Source organism: Danio rerio, chromosome 23, assembly GCF_049306965.1.
Source record: "Danio rerio strain Tuebingen ecotype United States chromosome 23, GRCz12tu, whole genome shotgun sequence".
NCBI classification, from domain to species: Eukaryota; Metazoa; Chordata; class Actinopteri; order Cypriniformes; family Danionidae; genus Danio; species Danio rerio.
Genome location: NC_133198.1, coordinates 39,807,501 through 39,832,500, shown reverse-complemented (window position 1 = coordinate 39,832,500; position 25,000 = coordinate 39,807,501). Strand labels below are relative to the sequence as shown.

General features: G+C 37.4%; 1 protein-coding gene across 8 annotated transcripts in view; it reads left to right on the top strand.

Moving 5' to 3' along the window:
* The first annotated feature begins 5,147 nt into the window (after positions 1–5,147).
* Positions 5,148–25,000, top strand: part of agap2 (ArfGAP with GTPase domain, ankyrin repeat and PH domain 2) — a 49,755-nt gene continuing 29,902 nt past the window's right edge. For 3 of the 8 annotated variants that reach the window (XM_073938564.1, XM_073938563.1, XM_009297049.5), the window contains exons 1-2: positions 5,151–5,423; positions 24,484–24,542. In XM_073938564.1, coding sequence (XP_073794665.1) covers positions 5,261–5,423; positions 24,484–24,542 — 222 coding nt within the window. In that variant the 5' untranslated portion in view covers positions 5,151–5,260. Of the gene's footprint in view, positions 5,424–15,846; positions 17,716–24,483; positions 24,543–25,000 lie in introns of those variants that run through there. The other 5 variants (XM_073938562.1, XM_009297047.5, XM_009297046.5 and 2 more) reach the window with 3 other exon arrangements.

The window sequence follows — 25,000 nt, the reverse complement described above, 5'->3', positions numbered from 1 at the left end:
TTTAGACATGGATGCAGCCCTACATGATGACACAATCGGGTAATAAAATGCAGAAATCGAAGAACGTAGCCTATTCTTTATAACAAAATTAACAAAGTGTCTTACACGGTACTTCATAGAATTTATCATGCTAAACATATTTTGGAAAGATTCAAACTTAATATTTTATATTTTTGTGAATTTTGTGGTCAAGAAAATGAAACAATTTTGCATCTTTTTTTCATTGTATTTAATCAAGAAAATTTTAGAAAGAATTAAAATTGTTTATTAACAAGAAAATGGAGTATAAGATGGAAATTTGTTTATTTAATTTACTGTTTTATTCTGGCAATGAGATTTTTTAACCATAAAAAACAACATATTTTCAATTTGGAAAATACCACAAACATAAGAAAAGGTGGACTCAATGTTACCCAAACTTTTCCCATTTTGTGAATGACTTCAGATTATATGTAAATCTTTTAAAACAATTACAAAAAAAACTTGTAATGCTCTGAAAACATTTTATTTCATGTAAACGTATATTTTTTATGTTTTTCAGAAATCTATGTGAAACGTAATATCTCTTGTTATTGTGGCATTGAATTATTTTTAATAAAGAAGAAAAACTTATTATTTGAAATGAACTGTTCAAAGGAACCGATTAGCGGAATTCGGTTTGTGCCACTGGGCTGAACCATGGGCTGAACTAGCCGGTGACGTGAATCGAAGCCGCAGACCCTCTAGCGGCAGAACTTGACTTCACGTGCTCTTCTAGCAATACTAGCGATTAGAAAGTAGGGGATATGTCAGAAATGTCAGATATACAATGAATCATTGCGGTTCATTCCGCAGTGGCGACCCCTGATTAATAAAGAGACTAAGCCGAAAATAAAATGGGTGACTTAATTAATAAAATGAATAAAGCCATAATATTAAACAAAAAGAAAACAAAACAAACGGAAAAAAGAAAGCAGACACTTTATAATAATAGCCATGTATTAAACATTATTTTTAATGACAGCAGCAAGTAATTAATCTTTTTTGTTTACCTTTTTATATTAGATAATTTACTACAAAAATACTGCATATGATATGATTTTGCCATTTAAATGTTTTGTCACACACACACAAGCCTTTTCACAGCATAAATGTGAATGAGATGTAAATTATATACAATTATACAGTACTAAATATTCATTCATTCATTTTCTTGTCAGCTTAGTCATTTTATTAATCTGAGGTCGCCACAGCGGAATGAACCGTCAAATTATCCAGCATATGTTTAACTCAGCGGATGCCCTTACAGCTGCAACCTATCAGGAAACATCCATACACACTCATTCACACACATACACTACGGACAAATTTAGCTTACCCTATTCAAATATTATATTATTCACAATTCTGTCCCCAAATAATAAGACCTAACATACCAAAATTATCAAACACATATGCAAACATCAATATGGAAAGCATTTTCTAATACACAAAGCGATCATTTTTAGATTTGTATATAAATTAGTTTATTGAGAAAATAATAGAGCACTGATTTAGAGATCATAGTAAACACCGTGTCTCTCTTGTCTGAAACACAACCTCATATAAACCAAGGCTGGAGTGAAGCGTGTGCGCTGCTTCAACGTCATTGGATGAGCAGAGTAGCAACAAACCACGTCACACCTCGCCCCGCCCTCTGTCGTCACGGGCGTGCGAGACAGGATGCTGCATTGAGGACTGATGAGAAAGAAAGAGCAGTTTTCTAAATCAGACACTACGAGGCCCTGAAGACACGATACCGTTTATATTTAGGTATTTGCATCATACGTTCCTGTAAATCACAATTATTACTGATACTAACCCGATACCACAATCTGATTCCATTTTGTGGAAATGAATGGGGAGGCAGGATAAATGTCATACGTTTTAATACAGTAAATATTTAGGATGGTGCATTTTTGTGAATGTGAATTTTCTATTGAACATTTCAATGTGTCCATGTCATTGGCCCATGAACATGTCCTGCTTGTTATCAAGCTATTTTCATAACTGTAACGAAGCAATTTAATCATGACTTAATGTTAAAACAGCCATCATAACATTATTTATCACATTATACGTGGCTTTTTTGGGATTCTCGGAAGAGGTAGACATTAAAAATGTAAAACAGGAAATACGCCGGGACCATTGTTCTTGTTTACATCCCTCAAAATGGTCTATGCGAGCCCTTTGTGTGTTAACATTATACATTTCTCTCAAATGGGTATCTACCTTTAAACAGCCAATATTCACAATATTAATTTGATGTAAGCATTATCTGTGATAAAAACATACAGGCTTATCATATTTAACATAATGTTTGAAATGATATATTAATTTAACATTTTGAAATAAAGACCCGTTAACATTTATCCGAGTATAATAATATGCTACTGTAAGTTTGTTTTATTTATTTCACTTTTTTTTATTGTGACTAAATATATTTATTATTGGTGACCCGGTGGCGCAGTGGGTAGCAAGATCGCCTCACAGCAAGAAGGTTACTGGTTTGAGTCCCGTCTGGGCCAGTTGACATTTCTGTGTGGAGTTTGTATGTTCTCCCCGTGTTCATGTGGGTTTCCTTCGGGTGCTCCGGTTTCCCGCACAGTCCAAAGACATGTGGTATAGGTGAATTGGGTAAGCTAAATTGGCTGTAGTACTGTATATGAGTGTATATGGTGCTACTCATCCGTTTGCACTGGCTGCCAGTTGCTGCTCGCATCAAATTCAAAGCTCTGATGTTTGCTTACAAAGCAATTTCTGGCTGCGCCCCTTCTTATATGCTCTCACTTCTGCAGATCTATGTGCCCTCCAGAAACTTACGTTCTGTGAATGAACGTCGCCTCGTGGTGCCAACCCAAAGAGGGAAGAAATCACTTTCCCGAACGCTCGCGTTCAATCTGCCCAGTTGGTGGAATGAACTCCCTAACTGCATCAGAACAGCAGAGTCACTCGCTGTTTTCAAGAAACGACTAAAAACTCAACAATTAGTCTCCACTTCACTTCCTAATCTGCAATTGCCTCTCTGGATATACAGTACCACTAACTGTGCTCAAAAAAAAAAAAAATTTTACTAATACTTTACTTCTTAGACTTTACAGACCTGAAACTTGCCTATAGCACTTGTTCATTGTTGCTCTTATAGTTGTGTAAATTGCTTCCTTGTCCTCATTTGTAAGTCGCTTTGGATAAAAGTGTCTGCTAAATGACTAAATGTAAATGTAAATATGGGTGTTTCCCAGTACTGGTTGCAGCATGGAAGGGCATCGACTGTGTAAAACATGTGCTGGATAAGTTGTCGGTTCATTCTGCCGTGGTGACCCCTGATGAATAAAGGGACTAAGCCGAAGGAAAATAAATGAATGAATAAATTTATTATTCACATTTTTTATTGCCACAGTATGAAAAGTTTGTTACAAAACTGAATAAGAGAGACGTCATCCAAATTAAAGCCTGTAGATGTTTATGTGAAGGACTTTTTTTTTTGAGAAAACCCCCCAGAAGTAACCTAAAATGTGAAATTTAAACTCTAACAAAACCTTCTACTTAAAGGTTTCATCTTTTTTTTTGTTTAAATGTATAAAAATGCTTAAATTAGGAATAATTTAGAAAATACTGTTTTGTTTTCAGAAATAATAAGTCAAATATTAAGTGAGTTTTTCCCTAAAAACAAGTCAAATAAAATTATTTCTAACTGAAAACAAGATTAGGGGTGGCACAGTGGCTGAGTGTTCAAACTGTCGCCTCACAGCAAGAAGGTCGCTGGTTCAAGCCGAGGCTGGGATAGTTGGCATTTTTTTATGGAGTTTGCTTGTTCTCCCCATGTTGGTGTGGGTTTCCCTCACAGTCCATACACATGCGCTATAGGTGAATTGAATAAACTGAATTGTCTGAGTGTGTGTGAATAAGTGTATGGGTATTTCCCAGTACTGGGTTGCAGCTCGAAGGGCATCCGCTGCGTAAAACATATGCTGAAATAGTTGGTGGTTCATTCCGCTGTGGCGACCCCTGATAAATAAGGGACTAAGCTGAAGGAAAATGAATGATAATATTTAACCCAGTATTAATATGCTGCTTTAAGTTTTTTTGAATGTATTATTCACATTTCTTTACATGTAAATCTATTATTCAGTTTTTTTATTGCCAATGTTTGAAAAGCTTGTAACAAAACCCAAAGAAGAAAGACTTCATCCAAATTCTAGACTGTCTATAAAAGCCTATGTGAGGGGACATTTTTTGAGGGAAATTAAACGTAACCTGAAATGTGAAATTTCCACTCTATATACAACAACAAGCGTCACGGTGGCGCAGTGGGTAGCACGATCGCCTCACAGCAAGAAGGTTGCTGGTTCGAGCCCTGGCTGGGTCAGTTGGCATTTCTGTGTGGAGTTTGTTCTCCCCGTGTTTATGCGGGTTTCCTAGGGGTGCTCTGGTTTCCCCCACAGTCCAAAGACATGCACTATAGGTGAATTGAATAAACTTAATTGTCTATAGGGTATCAAATTGTATGTGAATGAGTGTGTATGGGTGTTTCAAAATAATGGGTTGCGACTGGTAGGCATTCCGCTGCGTAACACATATGCTGGAATAGTTGGTGGTGCATTCCACTGTGGCGACCTTTGAAATAAAGACTAAGCCACAGGAAAATGAATGAATGAATGAAACCAGATTAATTAACTTACCCCACTGGCAGATTATTTATCTTGTTTTAAGGGGAAAAAAAATCACTTAATTTTGACTTAGCAATTCTGAAAACAAAACAATATTTTTACGTGTCCAGAAAAATCTTCTTGATTTTGGTATCTTTAGATATTTGCATTAGAAAAATATTAAAATAAAAAGCAGTGAAGTACAATCAGCTGTTTTATAAATGCCAAATTCCAAAGTTTTACATTTTCATTCTCTAAATCTTAAAATAAATTTGAGTCTGCTTTTCTGACACCCGACGGTTGCCTTGAATTGACCACAAAATCCTGTTTGTGAGTGAGAGAGAGCAGCCTATGAGAGATGATAACACTTTTTAAAATCAGGAAGTGAATTCAGAGACAGACAGATAGAGAGAAAGAGAGAGAGAGAGAGGAAATTCATGCAAGCAAAGCTACTTCTGCTCTGAGCTGCATGTTTCAGGCTCTGAACAACTTTCTGCTTCTGTGCGTGACATCGACATGAAAGAACGAGCAGGAAATGCTGATGGGTTACAGGAGAAACTCCATATATTTTGAGCAGACGCATTGGTCTAAATATGAATAGCGCGATTAAAGTTACCAACTCGACTGCAATTAGAGCTGAGGTGAGAAGACACGAAAACTTGCAAAAGACCATCAACAAGTTCATCAAACAATTAGAGAGGGTCGAGGACCAGCAGCTTAGGACAGGGCTCAAGGTCTTTCTGCACAGCATACAAGGTGAGCTTGGGATCATCTCGAAATGTTTTGTTTTTGGTCCTGAATTACTCCTGCTGATAGATTTATGGATCATTTTGCAAGATGTTAACATCAGGGGTCTTTGTAGGGCCTTTGACGTACACGAAAACAGCTTGCGGTTTGAGAAAAGGGGATAGTTCACCCAAAAAAATGGCAAGTTGCTCATTATTTACTCACCCTCACGTGGTGTCAAACCTTTATGGGTGTCTTTCTTTTGCTGAAATCGAAGAAAGCTGAAAACCTGTAACCACTGACATCCATAGTAGAAAAACAAATGGAAGTCAATGGTTACAGGTTTTTGGCTTCCTCCAGATATTTTCTTTTGTGTTCAACAGAAGAAATTGGTAATGATTTAAAACAAATGCACTGTAAAAAATGCTGGTTTTCAGATAATTACCTGTCCAAACACCAATCGATTAAGTTAACCTGACTCTTTTTGAAAATGTAAGTGGATTAAACATAAAACATTTAAGTTGTCCCCAAATAAACCTGAAGAATTGTGTTGATTTAGCTCATTTTTATAAGTAGTTTGAACAACAAGATAACAATAACTCTGAGTAATTTTGGGTGAACCATCACTTTAAACTCAGTGTCTGGGCCAAGTTTTAATGTTATTTCTCAGCTACATCAAGATGTTTATCATTTATACTTTAAATTAGGTCATAACTGCTTCTTTTATAATATAAAAATGCACATTTGCAAAGAATTCACCTGTTTTAATGCTATTGACTGATTCACTTTATAATATTACGTTTATTGTAATAATATCCACATGATAAAATGTCCCATATGTATATTTTTGACAAAGGCAGACCGATAAAAACCTATCTACATGTTTTAATTCATGTAAAATTGAACTATACATCCAGCAGACGTCTCCAAAAGCACATGCTACTCCATTAGACGGTGATAATGAACTGATAGATTTCTGGATCATTTAGCAAGGTGTTTACTTCAGGGGTGTTTGACGTACACTAAAACAGCTTGCGGTTTGAGAAAAAGGGATAGTTCACCCCAAAAAAATGGCAAGTTGCTCATTATTTACTCACCCTCACGTGGTTTCAAACCTGGGTGTCTTTCTTCTGCTGAAATCGAAGAAAGCTGAAAACTTGTAACCACTGACATCCATAGTAGTAGAAAAACAAATGGAAGTCAATGGTTACAGGTTTTTGGCTTCCTCTATAGATCTTCTTTTGTGTTCAACAGAAGAAATTGGTAATGATTTAAAACAAATGCACTGTGAAAAAATGCTGGTTTTCAGATAATTACCTGTCCAAACACAAATCGATTAAGTTAACCTGACTCTTTTTGGAAATGTAACTGGATTGAACATGAAACATTTAAGTTGTCCCCAAATAAACCTGAAGAATTGTGTTGATTGAGGTCATATTTAATCAGTAGTTAGAACAACAAGATAACAATAACTCTGAGTTTGAGTAATTTTGGGTGAACCATCACTTTAAACTCAGCGTCTGAGCCAAGTTTTGATGTTATTCCTCAGCTACATCAAGATGTTTATCATTTATACTTTAAATTAGGTCATAACTGCTTCTTTTGTATTATAAAAAGGCACATTTGCAAAGAATTCACCTGTTTTAATGCTATTGACTGCTTCACTTTATAATATTACGTTTATTGTAATAATATCCACATGATAAAATGTCCCATATGTATATTTTTGACAAAGGCAGACCGATAAAAACCTATCTACATGTTTTAATTCATGTAAAATTGAACTATACATCCAGCAGACGTCTCCAAAAGCACATGCTACTCCATTAGACGGTGATAATGAACTGATAGATTTCTGGATCATTTTGCAAGGTGTTTACTTCAGGGGTGTTTGACATACACTAAAACAGCTTGCGGTTTGAGAAAAAGGGATAGTTCACCCAAAAAAAAAGGCAAGTTGCTCATTATTTACTCACCCTCACGTGGTTTCAAACCTGAGTGTCTTTCTTCTGCTGACATCGAAGAAAGCTGAAAACCTGTAACCACTGACATCCATAGTAGTAGAAAAACAAATGGAAGTCAATGGTTACAGGTTTTTGGCTTCCTCTATAGATCTTCTTTTGTGTTCAACAGAAGAAATTGGTAATGGTTTGAAACAAATGCACTGTGAAAAAATGCTGGTTTTCAGATAATTACCTGTCCAAACACAAATTGAATAAGTTAACCTGACTCTTTTTGGAAATGTAAGTGGATTGAACATGAAACATTTAAGTTGTCCCCAAATAAACCTGAATAATTTATTTTTAATCAGTAGTTAGAACAACAAGATAACAATAACTCTAAGTTTGAGTAATTTTGGGTGAACCATCACTTTAAACTCAGTGTCTGGGCCAAGTTTTGATGTTATTCCTCAGCTACATCAAGATGTTTATCATTTATACTTTAAATTAGGTCATAACTGCTTCTTCTGTAATTTGCATTTGCACATTTGCAAAGAATTCGCCTGATTTGATGCTATCTATTGTTCCACTTTATATTAAGTTTATTGCAATAATATCCACATTATAAGATGTCCCATATTTACAGGATATTTGATTCAAGGGCAGACCGATAAAAACCTATCTACATGTTTTAACTAGAAAAATCAGTCCTGTGATTGCTGTACAATCAAATCACACATAGAAGGTAAATCACATCACAATAAACGTCCTGGCCGATTTATAATTGCAGTAAACTGTTTGGAAGCATTAAAAGTGCCCAAGAAGATGTCTAAAATCTTTACACACATTGACCACGAGATTGTTTAGATGCATGTCTCTGATGAGAAAATGACGAATGTTTACTGTATGATGACCAAAATGGCCTTAAACACCCAGCAGGCACAAGACATCATCATGACATCATCATCATCATGATTGAAGTTATCCCTCAACATCGTGGGGACGTTGCATTTTGTTTGTAAATGAAAATCGGGTTGACGTCAGAACTTAACGTCAGGCCGATGTCAATGTCTAACGTCCAACCTAAAATCAACTAAATATCAACGTCTAATGATGTTACAGCTTGATGTTGTGTGAACGTTACCACTGTGACAAATAAACATCAGTATTCAATGTCAATATGGCGTTGGTTGATGTTGGATTTTGGTCACTTTTTAACACAACCTAAAATCAACCAAATATCAACGTCATTTCATGTCGTTATTGGACATCAAAATAACGTTGTCCTTGGCTAGACATTGAATTTTGGTCACCTGACGTCACAACCTAAATCTAAACTAATATTCTCATAGTTTTATGACGTTGTGTGCCTGCTGGGTAATAACTAGATGCACTACAAAATGTTACGTTTACACACATCCACAAATTACATGTAAAAGCATCAGCTTTATACAGCATAATACTCACTACTCACTACTATTGAGTACTTTTGAAAGGTCTACTTTTTACTCATACTCTGAGTAATATTTAAAACAGATTCTTTGACTCTATTTGCACTACATTTTTGGGCAAGTAATAGTACTTTTACTTAATTATGATTTTTCAGTACTCTTTACACCACTGTAATTTCCACATGATAAAATGTCCCATATGTATATTTGACCGAAGGCAGACTGATAAAAATGTTTTAACTCGTGTGAAATAGAATTAAACATCCAGCAGACTTCTCCAAATGCATGTGCTCCTCCATTAGACCGTGATGAACTGTTACTACACTCCGGATGTCGAATCCGAATGTTGATTTAAAGAGGCCCAGGTTGAAACCTTAGCACCATCTTAGAGGCGTCGTCATGATGGCAGGCTTTTGAACACGAAGTGCTGGTCCATTTCCCGTCTGACGCTCTCTTGCTGCCCACGAAAGCCACATCCTCTTCATCTCAAGCACCACCTGTCTACAGCGCTTGTCTTACTCTCTCTATCTGACCCAATTAATTTTTATTTTTCCCTCTGATATGCATATTTGTAGATTGTAAACACTCTATGGCATTTGATAAAGCTCCAGCCAAACTAATACAGGCAGAAATTGCATATGATTAAGAATACAACAGTATACATTGTGTGTGTATATATATATATATATATATATATATATATATATATATATATATATATATATATATATATATATATATATATATATATATATATATATATATATGTATATATATGTATTGTTTTGCTAATTTTTCACAAAGTACAATGTATTGTGACGGTCACTAATGCACCTTTAATATTGTGTCTGCTGATGCTCGTTTAAATGTACTTCCTTCTCACACTTCCTCTTGTGAGCGTATATGCATGCATCACTCTAGATTGCAGCTCGATGTGAAGATGATATCAGCGTCGTCTCTGTAACATTTTAGTTCTTCAAGCCAAAAGCTAAATTAAAACCTTTATTAAAGACTTTATTGGTACTTACTTTATTGGTTGGTGATAACATTAGCACTTTGGTGCTAGGATATTATTGGTAGAGTATTCTGATCACTTCTGCTTTGTTTTTAGATCTACTTTTTTTTTTTTTTTTTTACCATTTAGAGATGCCTGATACAGTTGCAATCAGAACTAAAAAAATTTGAATTATGAATTTTTTTTTTCTTTTTAATTTTTTTTCCAAATGATGTTTAACAGAGCAAGGACATTTTCACAGTATGTCTGATAATATTTTTTTCTTTTGGAGAAAGTCATTTTTGTGTTATTTCGGCTAGAATAAAAGCAGTTTTAATTTTTTAATAGTCATTTTAAGGTCAATATTATTAGCCCCTTTAAGCTATATAATGTTTTGATAGTCTACAGAACAAACCATTATAATACATAACTTGCCTAATAATACATAATAATAACTTGCCTAATTACTCTAACCTGCCTAATCAACCTAGTTAAGCTAGTTAAGCCTTTAAATGTCACTTTCCGCTAAATAGAAGTGTCTTGGAAAAATATCTAGTAAAATATTATTTACTGTCATCATGGCAAAGATAAAATAAATCAGTTATTAGAAATGAGTTATTCAAACTATTATGTTTAGAAATGTACTGAAAAAAATTCTCTACGTTAAAAAGAAATTGGGGGGAAAAAAAAGAAGGGGGGCTAATAATTCAGGAGGTTTAATAATTCTTATTGCAACTGTATATTGGTGGGCTTACTGATATCAGCTGATAATGTTATTGTTATCGGACCTATAAAATATTTGGCAGATATCTTTAAGCTGATAAATTATGTACCATTTCCACTGGTTAAACCACTTCACATGCTTGCTGCCTGCCAGTTTTTTCTTTAAAATTTTGCTTGTTGTTTTGGTTTTGGTTCATGTTTAGTGACTTGGTTGCTTTATTTATGCGCTTTTTCAGGACAGGCATGGGATTTTATTTATATAAAAGGAGGTTGGGTCATGATAATAGCCTTGTGGTTAGTTTCCTGTCCATTCTCGACACTGTCCTGTCAATAAAAGGTGAAAACCCCTAAAATAATAATGAAATAAAGGAATATAGGCCATAGCAAAGAATAGTCAGTTAAAAAAGTTCTCTGAATTTCTTTCTTCATTTCTCTCTATCTTCTCTGAATTTAAGGTTTTACAATAAAATCAGTTTGCTGTGTGTGTTTGCATTTTGTTTTTGCAATTATGCAGAAATATTAGGAATGTATTTATATCTATTGGCTAATATATCAGCCATTGGTCTCCAAATCTAAACAGTTATCGGTATCTGTATCGGTATCAGTTCCCAATTGGTGCGTTCTTAGTACCATTTCCAAAAGAAAGTTGCATTTAAGGGGTAGTTAACAGAAAAAAATGTAAATTTACTCAAAATTTACTTAACCTCAAGTGGTTCCAAACCTTTAGCCGGCAGCTAGCTCTCTGCAACTCTCACATGGTCACCCACTGAAGCTAAGTAGGGCTGCGCCTGGTTAGTAAAGTTACCTGGATGGGAGACCACATGGGAAAGTTAGCTTGCTGTCGGAGGTGGTGTTAGAGAGACCAGCAGGGGTGTTCAACCTGCGGTCTGTGTGGGTCCTAACACCCCACCCTAGTGAAAGGGACTCCATACTGCTCAGTGAGTGCCATCTTTCGGATGAGACGTTAAAACCGAGGTTCTGACTCTCTGTGGTTGTTAAAAATCCTAGGATGTCCTTTGGAAAAAGAGTAGGGGTTTAACCTGGGCATCTTGGCCAAATTTTGCAAACTGGCTTCTGTCCATCATAGCCTCCTAACCATCCCCATATGATAATTGGCTTCATCACTCTGTCTCCTCTCCACCAATCAGCTGGTGTGTGGTGTGCGGTCTGGTGCAATATGGCTGCTATTGCCCCATCCAGTTGGATGCTGCACACTGGAGGTGGATGAGGAGATTCCCGCCAAAAGTGTGTAAAGCGTTTTAAGTGTCCAGAAAAAGTGCTATATAAATGTATTGTTATTACTAATATTATTATTATTACTATTCTTCATTCTTTAACAAAAAAAATAAAATTAATTTCTAAGATATTTTGAAGAAAGCAGAAACCATTGAAATCCATAATAGGATAAAAAGATATAGATGTTAATAGTTACAGGTTAACATTTTCTAAAGTATCATCTTTTGTGTTCGAAAGAAAGGAACTAATAAAGTTATGAAACAAGTAAAACGGGTGAATAAATGATGAGAGAGTTTCAATTATTTTTGGATGAACTGTCCCTTTAACTAGCATTAACCAGTATCAGTAATGAAGTCCTGTAGGACAATTTGCAGAACTAGATGCAATAGGGGAATAGAAGTGCATGGTTTTTGAATATGGTTTATTTAGCCCACATGGTCATATGATGAATCAAAAGAGGCTTGATGGGAATAAAGTAAAAGTGAAGGAAGCATCATCAACTGTAAAAGGGAAGTCGTTGCTGTTGGCTTCTGAGCTTAGGGATTTGAGACTGACACATTTAAATATTGCTTACTGTAGGGAGCCAAGAGAGTGGGAGACTCAATGGGGAAAACATTTATAAACGCAAGATCTCCAGGACAGATGTATCAAAATTAATGTATGCAATACTGTGGTTCTATATTCTATATATGTATCTATATATGGTTATTAAAGGGGTGGTCAAGAGTGTATTTTTAAGGCTTGCTTGTGTTTATAAGATGCAAAGCAATGTGTGCTCGTGCTTCATTTGTAAAAAAATCAGGTTATTTTTTTTCATATATACTTACATTGATAATATACAGCTACTCAGCTAACATAAGAAACTGTCATATTTCCTAGTTCCTCCGAAAGCCCCACCCTCAGGAGGCTCTGATTGGCATAGAGAGACACTGCAGACATTTGTAGCTAAATTGTTAGCGGTGCCAAACAGCATTTCCCATTGTTTACATCCTTGTTTACATCCTCACTACAACATACTGTCAATGCTAGACACTGTGCATGTCATAGATCAATTTTAACAAATAAAAATACTTATATAGCTATTATGAAATACTATTATGGTCGGAGCTGCTCCTTTGAGGAGTTTTAGCCGAATCCAGCACTGAACTGGCAAAAATTCTGGAAGCTGTCCTTTGTCAAATGCTAGAGCTATATATTTTTTATAATAAGCTAAGCTAACTCTAAAAGCCATGTGTCCCTTTGCATTGAACTTTGAGCATATTATTTTCAGAGTTGTTGTTTATGTTCACATAGCTACATTACACAAAGTTTAAAATATGATACCGTAGTGGACCACCCCTTTAAAGAAATAGTTCACACAAAAATTAATATTACCTCATCATTTATTCTACCTCATATGGTTTTAAAACTTTGAGGTTTTTTTATTCTGTTAAACACATGGCACACATGCTCAGCAAACAGTATTTTTCAAAATATCTTCTTTGGTGCCTAAGTAAAGGGTGGGTGAATGATGACACAATTTTCTTGTTTCTTGTTTTCTTGTTTTATTTCTTTTTTTTAGCATCTCACAATGCAGTTCCTAAAGTTTTCTGGTCACCAGGGTAACTGTTATCAATTTATCTGTTATAATTTACTCATCATGTATCAGACTTTTGTTTTGCAGAGCACATAATAATATATTTTAAAATCAAGGGTTCTTCAAAATATCTTCAAAATGTCTTTGTATTCTTCAGAAAAAAAGGTTTGGATAGGCATACATGTTTGGAATGACCTGAAGGTAACAAAGTAATTGATGTATATATATATACATACACACAGTTGAAGTCAGAATTATTAGCCCCCCTAAATTATTGGCCCCCTGTTTATTTTTTCCTTGTTTTCTGTTTGACAGAGGGAAGTTTTTTTTTTTTCAACATTTCTAAACATAATAGTTTTAATAACTCATTTCTAATAACTGATTTATTTTATCTTTGCCATGATGACAGTAAATAATATTTAACTAGATATTTTCAAGACACTTCTATACAGCTTAAAGTGACATTTAAAGGCTTAACTAGGTTAATTAGGTTAACTAGGCAGGTTAGGGTAATTAGGCAAGTTATTGTATAATGATGGTTTTTTCTGTAGACTATCGGAAAAAAACATTGCCTAAAAATTTTGTACTTAAAACAGTGTTTAAAAAATTAAAAACTGCTTTTATTCTGGTCGAAATAAAACAAATAAGACTTTCTCCAAAAGAAAAAATACTATCAGACATACTGTGAAAATTACCTTGATCTGTTAAACATCATTTGGGAAATATTTAAAAAAGAGAAAACAATTCAAAGAGGGGCTAATAATTCTGACTTTAACTGTGTGTATATATATATGTATATATACAGTATATAAGGTTCAGTCTCTTTATTCATCAGGGGTCACCACAGAGGAACGAACCACCAACTTATCCAGCATAAGTTTTAAATTGTAGATGCACTTCCAACTGCCACCCAGTACCGGGAAACACCCATACACTATGGTCAACTTACTTTTGTTTAATTCACCTATACCGCATATATTTGGACTTTGGATTAAACCTACGCCAACAAGGGGAGAACATGCAAACTCCACAAAGAAATGCCAACTGACACAGTTGGGACTCAAACTAGTGACCTTCTTGCTGTGAGGTGACAGTGCTAACCACTGAGCCACCGTTTCACCCCATAACTTAGTTTTTTCAATATTTAAATTTTTTTTGAAGCCTCAGATTCCAGATTTTTAGGTAGTTGTATCCCAGTCAAATAATATTTTATCACAACAAGCTACATTGATGGAAAGCGTATTTATTATGTTTTCAGAAGACTTATAAATATACATTTCCAAAAATCAAGACTTATGGTTGGTTTTGTGGTCATATATAAATTTTGAGTGAACTGTCCCTTTAGGGGTTTGTGGCTAGTAGCCTTTAGCCAAAGCAATAGTAATAGTGACTAATCCAATGGTCAATAACGAAGCAAATCAATGAAATGAAAAGCCAATGAAAGACGCTCATAAACAAGTAACTGCACACCCTCTTCCTAAATGATCACTTGAATTATTTTATGACACACCTGTCTTCATGATTGAGACCAATCAATAGCTCATATTATTGATTTGTAAACAATTGCATTGGTTATACAGTACATTTAAAGGGATAGTTCACCCAAAACTTAAATTTTATTTACTATTTACTTTAAGTGATCCCAGACCTTAATGAGTTTCTATATTCTATTGAACACATGCCAAGAAATGTCGAAGAAAGCTAAAAAACCTGTAGCTATTGACTTCAATAGTAGAAAAAACAGAAAAAAAACAGAAGAACAATCGTCAAACAGGTTTGGAGCGAGTAAAACATGAGTAAACGATGAGAGAATATTTTTTTTCGTGAACTACCCCTTTGATGATTTTTTCCCTATACCAGATCAAATGTAGCAGCATGGCAAATTCCCTTGCAAACAGTCTTTACCCTCTTCCCGGTTTTATTGAATCAGTTCAAGTGTAGTATTTACTCCATTCAAGCCCACTTGACAAACAGATCGGTCAATAAATTAGTCAATAATATTGCATCCTCTCCACACAATCGTCAGCTCATTCATACACACCTCGACAAGGACAGTGAATGCACAGAGCAGGGGGTTAGATGTGGAGATAGCCAACCGGAGCCGCAGACTAGATGGAATCAGTGCATGAAGGAGGAGGAGTTTATCCTCCGAATACCTTGGTAACAAGCAAGCTCAGTGTCTAGGAAGGAAAAAGGTGGGGGGACACGGCGGCTCTTGATTCACTGTACCGACTGTGACTGTGATGTGTGGCACATTGATACAGCATTGGGTCGAGTGCAAAAAATGACGTGTCGATCTTGATTAGCTCTGCATGTTAACTAACACACACCTACTTGACCTCTTTTCCTTTTTTGTTAGAATCTTGCAAGCTTTACAGTCTGTCTTTATTCCTCAACACATCACCGATTCTCGCTTTTTAAGCAGGAGCGAGTGTGTGAGCGAGGGAAGAGAGAGGGAGGGAGGGAGAATGAGAGGAGGGGGGGAGCAGGCTGTGGAAAGCAGGGGCTGGGAGCTGTCTGGCTGGTGACAAGGGCAGAGAGAGAGAGAGAGGCAGGAGATGGAGATAGAAGCAGGGTATTCCTGCACTGTTTCGTTCTGCGTGGGTTTGAAGAAGACCTTCAGCTGGAGAGATCTGAGAGACCCTTGTTCATGATGCGTGACTCGTCTGAAGCTGTAGCGTGAGATGCACCTTCCTCTCGAGAACGGAGCATGGTCGTTTCGTGTGTCTTGCGTTTATTGACATCCCCGACTGGTTGACGCACTGATCCCCGGAGGCGTGATGGATGGACTTCATGTGGGGACACTGGGATCTCTCTCTGTGGACTTGCCGTAAACGCTTGCACTGGTCCATGTGGCATGTAGACTGACTTCTCAGTTCGACTCAACGGTCTGTCAGCATCTCCTCCACACATACACACACCGTGGAGCAGGTTGGTGAAACAATGTGCCTTGATCTGAGGTTAACAGCTCTGCATGTCTCCCAGATGTAATTTTACTCTTTGTCGTCCTTGAAGGAATCTCCGAGCATCTTGTGCATTGTCATTATTTTTGGCCTCGGAATATCTGCCTCTTGTTGAATGTAGTCAATGGAATCGGGAGCATGCTTTTCATGCAGGTGTGGAGAGGTGGGCACATGTCTGCATGCTTAAAATAGGTGTGAGAGGACTAGAGACGAGCAATGTGAAGAGAAGTCTGGGATGAAATGTGAACGAGTGAATAAGAGCAATTACATTTGCTAATTTTCCCCACCTCTTTATAGAACAAGATCCTCTTCTTTTTTGAGAAACTTGCCAGAATTTTTTATCGTTGACTTTTGAGTGAAGAACGAGATTATTTGATTCTTTAAATTCATTTTCTGTCCTTGATCTGTTGAGTAAATTCTGGACCACATGAACCGCACCGGGACGTCACAGTCAAAAACCACCTACCTTATCTCCCTCACTTTGGTGAAGGTAGAAACTGCTGAGGAAAATGAGTTGGAGAAGTCCAGGCCGGCTGTGGAGGGAGCCGTGTACAGTACTGATGGTGCGAAACATGTCATGCACCCTGGATCCAATAATGAGGGCGAGGAACGCCAGAAAATGGGTGAGGCTGAGGCAGGAGAATCTATCAAATTCTCTGTGGAACAGGAAATACTCCAAAGCCCGAGGGAGGAGAAGGCACTTTTTACAGATGGTGTTCAGTGTGGTGATAGACAAAAATCAATGATCTCACCCACCACAGAAAACGGAAGAGCCAGAGAATCCAGTGGAATCCCCCAAACCTCTTATCCCAGGGATGTTGCCAGACATCTTGGTGACATCCCAGTTCGTGCCACCCAGCGGCCTGTGTCTCTGCTTAAAACTCATGGTGGAGGCCGTGAATTGAAGGAGTCCAGAGAGAGCATCCATGCCTCTTCCAAGAGCCTTGACCGTAAGGACAGTCGAACAAGGATCCAGTCCCCAACCAGCCCAACTCCTGGATCTTTTCGCGCATCGTGGGCTGTAAGCGAGGTGAAACCTTGTGATGACGACCTTAAAGTAGTGGGTGTCGGGATGAAGAGGCCGACTGAAGGGGACCTCATAGCCATGCGAACCCAAAGCCCTCGAGCCGAAAGATTAAAAGCAGGATCTACGTCTCTCCCGACCCCTGTCGCCTTGATTACCAAGCCTCAACGCAAAGGAAAGAGTCGCACACTGGATAATAGTGACCTGAACTGTCTGTCTGAGGACCTCCTGAAGTGCAAAGGTGGCCAAATGGTGCCTGATTATAGAACAGCTCAGTCCCAGGGGGCTTCAGCACGTGATCGCAAGATGTTAAGATTTATTAGTGGCATTTTTACCAAGAGCACTCCAGTTGCAGTCAGCACAACCATTGTGACCCCGGTTTATAGCCTTCAGAGGGAATCCAGTGAAGAGGAAGGTAGGACAACATGGCTTATTCATCCACACATTTCATTTAAACTCCTTCTGGAATCTTACACTTCCAATATTTTTATTGTTAATCAAAAATTACATTTTTGTCCTGCCCTTCATGTGACTTCAAACATGTGTCTTTCTTCTGTGTAGCACAAAAAAGGAATATATAAACATTTGAAATTACATTCAAATGCTTTGAAAATACGCCAGTGGGCCCTGTGGATATTTTCTGAATTAGAAAACTTTTTTTTTAAATATTTTCTCGATTTCCACGGAAGACAGAAAAGTCACACAGGGTTTTAAGTAGGGGTGCCCAAACTCAGTCCTGGAGGGCCGGTGTCCTGCAGATTTAAACTCCAACTTGCCTCGACAAACCTGCATATATGTTCTTAGAAAGCCTAGTAAGAGCTTGATTAGTTAGACCAGGTGTGTCTGATTGGGGTTGGAGCTAAAATCTGTAGGACACCGGACCTCCAGGACTGATATTGGTGACCTCTGATATACACTTTTCTACTTTATTGACATGGATTGATAACGGAAACAACAAACGGCCCCCACAAACAGTCTATAAATAGTCTATAAACAAAAAAATCAGGCTGTCTTTGAGTTGCATTCCAGTCCATTTGCAATCCAATGCGCTTCACTTGTTAACTTCCTTCCTTTTTGTTCCAATGGTTGTAGGTCATTGATTACATCAAACAAGTGTCCACTACTGGCGGAACATTCTCAAACTTAGTCCTGGAGGGCCGGTGTCCTGCAGATTTTTGCTCCAACTTGCCTTAACACACCTGCATAGATGTTTCTGGAAAGCCTAGGAAGAGTGTGATTAGCTAGCCCAGGTGTGTCTGATTGGGGTTGGAACTAAACTTTGCAGGACACTGGCCCTCCAGGACTGAGTTTGAGCACACCTGGTTTAGAGAGACTTTGCGGTGAAATATCCCAAATGTGAAGTGTCTTGATTTTTCAGTTCTCATTTATTTAAAAAAAGGATGTGTACGTCTGTCCACACATTCTTATGCCTGGGGTTGACGAGTTAAGGCACTGAAAGCATCCTAGCCTTTTCTTTACAACCACCCCCTACTGTGTCTGGAAAAAATCGGAATGGAAAATAAATTTGATAATACCCATGCCACAGGCAGCATCATTTTGCCCAACATCCTAATCCCATCTTTGATGTTACGCCCACTTCCTGTATTCTGATCTTCGTCTTATATAGAAGCTTCAATCCTTTCATCACCAGCCTCTTAATTTCAAACCATGAATTTCAGTGCTCTAAATGGGAACTGAAAACACTGATCCATTATGGAAGCGCATGAAATAACATAGAGATGCACATATCTGAACCCTCGGGCGGTCAGGTGGATGATTTGAAATTCACTTTTACACTACTCAAGCGATTCAAACCAATCTAAAACACTGTAGTTGTGCCTATATGCAAAGCCTGTTGAGCAAATAATCGTATTCAGATGTTTATATTCCCAGAAATGATAGATTTACCATAATAGAAATGCTCATTATTGGATAGGACTGATAATTTAACAAAGTGAGACTGTGGTCTATATGCTACGAGCAAAAGGTCTGATGTGTCGATACACACCACGCATGCGCGCACAAAATATTTACGTATGTGTTCTCCAAGTGAACAGAAGCAGCGGCTGGAGGTGGGGTTGTCATGGCAACAGGGAGGGCTGAGAGCGTTGCCTGTTGTGTGGCTGTGTTATGCCAGGGAGCGAGCCACAGATGAATGGGAGTGAGGGTATGCGAGGAGGGGGAAAAAAAAGATAGAGAATGTCACACATAGACCGTCCGTTTCGACGGGTAGGGGGTTGCATGTTGCATTTGGCATATAAGGATAGCACTGTCTGACCGCACTGCCTCGACTCCTGATGTGCCCCGCCATACAATGACCTCATAGAATTGCGCTGAATTCGGAGGGGGGTTAAGCCTCTTCCGTTGTGTCGTGGGTGGCGTGTGAGAGAGGGAACTGCGAATGACACGAGCGCCAACTTAGATTCTACGCTGATCTAAGCTGTGAACTCTTGCATCTGCATGTCGTGAGTTGCTTTAATCAGTGCATGCTGCTCATGAGGGTGTATTGCACAGCCCCCCCCCCTTTCCTTTCAAATAATTCCTCTCATCTACCGCTTGATGCATCTACAGGGCTACACAGTTGTGGAAAATACAATCAAAAAATTGTCAAAGTGACATTCCTGTCTAAGACTGGGCGCCGGGTCTTAACCACTGGTAGAAAGCACAGAGAGTGTGTTAAGACTTCCAGTGTAAACGATAGAGGGGTGTGGGTGCTCTGCTGCATGGATACACCTGCAGTCCTTCACGCCTTGTGAATTATCAGAGATTTATAACACCTCCAGATGAACTGTCATCCAAGGCTATGGTGCAATCAAATTCTTTTCAGTGCATCGCAGAAATGTGCAACAGAAGGGCAACGCCTGATGTGCGTTTGAGGAGTCACACGTTGGCGTACAAAACTGGCAACATCCTTAGGCCTAAACTGACTTTGATGGTCATGAAAGAAAATGTGGCTTGACGTGAAGGGAGACGATAATGTCATTACTTTAGCCGCTCAGTGCTTGGTGGTTGTGAATGTTGTGATTAGCGTGTAATCGTAAAAATGTGTCAAAGTTGCTCTTCTTGTAAATGAGACATCTGAAGTTTTGTGTCACTGAAGTGAGTGGGATTTAGGTGAATAGTTTGCGATCCAGGATTTCACATTACCGGGTTTCTCAGTAGCAGAAGGCGTCATCATTGGGTAAACCTAGGCCTCGTTTACACTTATACGTTCCAGTTTTAAAACGCATACGTTTTACTATGGTTACGTAATCCATCCACACTATGCCGGAGTTTTCGAGTGCTGAAAACAGAGCTTTTTGAAAACGCTAAAGAGGATGTTTTCATTTTAAAATGCTGCTGCTAGGTGTCAGTGTGGATGGGGGGAAAACAGAGACATCTGAAAACGGAGACGAGGCTATTCGTCTATCTGATTGGTGCTTTTTTCCTCAATATTTTTAGCTGACACAAAGTTCAGTCCTGCATCCTCTCCTTGTAAGTTCAGACTTTACAAGTTTGATATGGAAAACAAACTCCCGATGATACATCGGGTAAACCTTCAAAGGTAACAGCGTACCTTATAATCTCATTCGCATCACCCTGGCTACGTCGTTTTACTTTCTTAACAATAAAACTGCCTATTGTCATTTTGATATTAGCAACTTAACAGACACCAACAAATGTTGAGGCGTCGTGTAGCTGCATATTTATATGATGGTCATTGATTACTATGATAAATAAATTTCAAATTTATTTTAAATGTAAAATGATAAATGCATTTTTGCTTAGAATTAACATAGCTGTTGATTCAGGAACATTTTTCTATTTGACGAAATCAAAAATCCTGTCACTGACAAGGGTCTAAACAAGGAAGTTTAATGTCCCTGTAAAATAAAAATTAATTTTTTAGGTGTTAGCGTCAGTATATTAATCTTAATATCCTTAAGACTGACATACGCCCAGACACAGGACATCACCATGACGTCAGATTGACGTTGCACCCCAATGTGGGGCATGTTGCATTTTGTTTTAAAATACAAATCTGGTTGACGTCAGGTCAACGTCAATGTCTAACATCTAACCTATAATCACCAAATATCGTCTAATGATGTTACAGTTTGACGTTGTGGGAACATTACCACTAAGACGTCTATCAGACATTGGATTTTGGTTGCCATACCTGACAATTAAATATCAGTATTTGACATCAATATGATGTTGGTTTAAGATGTTGGATTTGGGGCACTTTCCAATACAACCTGAAATCAACCAAATATCAGCATCGTTATTTGACTTCAAAATAATGTTGTCCTTAGACGCTGACTAGACATCGAATTTTGGCAACCTGACATCACCTAAATCTAACATAATATTAATATCTTTTGAGGCAGCTGAAAAACTGTGAAAAAAATGCATTTAGAAGATCCTAATCCTATCCAAATATCTGTCTAAATGGTTTAAAAATGACCTCACTCTTTTGTGTCTAATCAAATCTTATGACCAATCAAATGCTGTATGTCATACATGTCCCACCCCCTTCAAGATGCTTCTCATTTGCTTTTTTAGTTATGTACAAGAGCTCAAGCGTCCCACTGGCAGAGCTGTGATAGAAACAAAACACTATTGGCTGTTTTTAAAAAGGGGAGGAGCTACTATATGTCTTGCCCTGCCTTCATGTTTCAGTCACACATCTTACAGAAATGCACTTTTTAAAGCACCCCACAAGACATTTAAGTCCTAGATCAATATGAGAGGTCTGTTTTAGAATACAAGAAAATAGTAGCTGAGATATAATATTCATAAATCAGCACTCTTTTTGATATATGATTCATCAATCTATTTTTCTCTTGTGCTTTTATTAGTGGTGCTTGCTAAGCACATCTTACACAGAGCTGAAAATATACCTCCAAATACACCTCTAAAGTTGTAAATGCACTTAGAAGGTATGAGACTCTTCCTGTTTCCCTTTTTCGGTAACTAACTTAATCCTGTGGCGTGGGAACATTATTTAGTTGACTATATATATCAAACATTTGCTTGCAATTCTGCATTTTCAGTTTCTTGGTGTATTATTGAACTTTATATATATATATATATATATGTGTATATATATATATATATATATATATATATATATATATATATATATATATATATATATATATATATATATATAATAATTTTTTTTATAATTTTTTAATCCAGTGTAGTGAATTTCCTGTTGTATGGAGTTAATTAATGTAAAATATAAGGGGAAATATATATGAACAATATCACACGAGTAGCAGTTTGATATGGCTGTAGGCCACAGGGCCAAATACCTTAGTGCTCCACCAGTGACGATATACGGCCATATTGCACTGCTACAAGTGTGATATTGCATTTATACAACAGTTCAACGGCATAATTGTGTAAATAAAAAGGAAAACCAAACACAGAGAGTCTCAAAACCCTTTTGTATGAGGAACTACTTTTTACGCTATTCATTCACATCTGCAGCTGACGTCAAAACAGCAGAAACTTTTGCTACTTCACACACTTAATTTTAGAGCAAGTATTTGAATGATTCTCTAGCATATTGTCTAAAGTGATGACAAAACAGCTGATTTTGCTCACATTTTAAGATTATAAGGCTGAACAGCATGAAATGCCATCAGTCTGGAGATATTTCCTAGTTTTTCTCTATTGTAATCGGAAGATCACAATAATTAACCCCAAAAAAGTTGAAGCAAAGCAAACACTAACAAATTATTGATTTGTTTGCGATAAGAAAAAACGCTGAACACGTGTGGGCATTTCTTCTTTCTTTCTTTTTACTGAACTAGTCTGCAGTAACAAAAACCGGAGACTCATCAGAAACAGACAGCCAAACAAAATAAAATTCAGGGTTATACAAAGAAGGGCCAGGAGTCCTATCTCACACTCAAAAAACACTACAATTGCTGTATAAATACAGCACTACAACATACAAAAGAGGGAGATCGACTTGTATGTCGAATGTCACTTACCAGTTTTATAATGATTCAATTAGCTGTAGTTTGTCACATCTTGAAAATGGACAACATCATCCATCTTTGAAATGATTAATATATAAAATAGGCCCTGCACTTATTAATAAACTGCATAGTTGCAATCTAAACAACTACATTCACACCTGGAAAAAACTCAGAAGTACATTATGTTGACCAACAGTTGCAATATTTGTCAAACTGTAGTCCTCTGCCTGCAACTCCTGTGGGCGGAGTAATACACAAGAGTGAAGAGGCTGTATGAGTTCTGATATTGCAGAATATCGCACGGCTATCAGCCAATCAGATTCGAGAACCAGACAAAACTGTTGTATAACAATGCAATATCACACTCATAGCAGTGCGATGTGGCTGTATATCGTCACTGATGGGACAGTAAGCACAACGCACGCCTCCCACCTGTGCCGATATACAGCAATATCGCACTGCTACTCGTGTAATATATATAACTGGTCAACCTACAAAGACTTACTTGTGTCAATACATCTCAAAATACAGTGTATATATTTGTTTCTAAATAGATTTCTCCAAGTATTATGCATTGGTTCATGGGAATGTAGTTCTTTTACTCTATAGCTTTTACATACACACACTTTTAGTCCAATTTTTATATATCGAGTCATAGTTTGTAATGTTGATATTCTCCTTGAAGCTGGTTGATTTGATTGATGGCTTATATAACTCTAAGGCTTATAATGCACACTAATGCAGGCTTTTCTGAAAGTTGTCTGATTAAATATAGCCCAGTACTTTAACCAATGCTTTAAAACACACAGCAACACGTTAAAAGGCACTTAAAACACCTTTGCAACGGCATTGAAAGATGATTATTTGCATAGCAACACATTGAAAGACAATAAAAAACCTAGCAACTGCTTAGCAACACATTAAAAGAACAATCAAAATACCCTAGCAACTGCATTGGAGAAGAAAAAACGCAAACTACAACACCTGGCCACCTGCCACTGTACAGGGTTAGCATGTTTTACCCCAGTTTGTTGTGTCTATGCACATACAGATTCTGGTAAAAATTTTATCACAGTAAGTCATGGTAATTTTAGGCTTCTAATATGCTGATTTGGTATTCAATAACCATTTCTTTTTTGCACATGTTTTGTCTGGAAGACAATATGAAGCATGAAGTTGAGTCTGAATATTGATTTCTCTTTTTTCAGCATCATGCGCCAATAGCCAGGAATGGACTCTAACTCGCACTATTCCAGAACTGCGATTGGTAAGTAAACCAATATATATATAAATTATATACTCTTATATACGCACGGTAAACAATTGCTGTAAAATTGGCAGTTTTGGTTGCCAGTAATACTGTAAAATTTACAAGCACACTGTAAATTAACAATTACAATTGTGTTGTAAAACTACAGCGTAGTTGTAGTACATAGTTGTACAGCCGGCAGCTAGCTCTCTGCAACTCTCACATGGTCAGCCATTGAGGAGAAGCAGGGCTGTGACCTGTCAGTACCTGGATGGGAGACCACATGGGAAAGCTAGATTGTTGCTAGAAGTGGTGTAAGTGAAACCAGCAGGGGCTCTCAACCTGCCGTCTGTGTGAGTCCTAATGCCCCAGTATATTGATGGGGACTCAACTGCTCAATGAGCGCCATCTTTCAGGTGAGACATTAAACTGTGGTCCTGACTCTCTGTGGTAGTTAAATCCCAGCATGTCCTTTG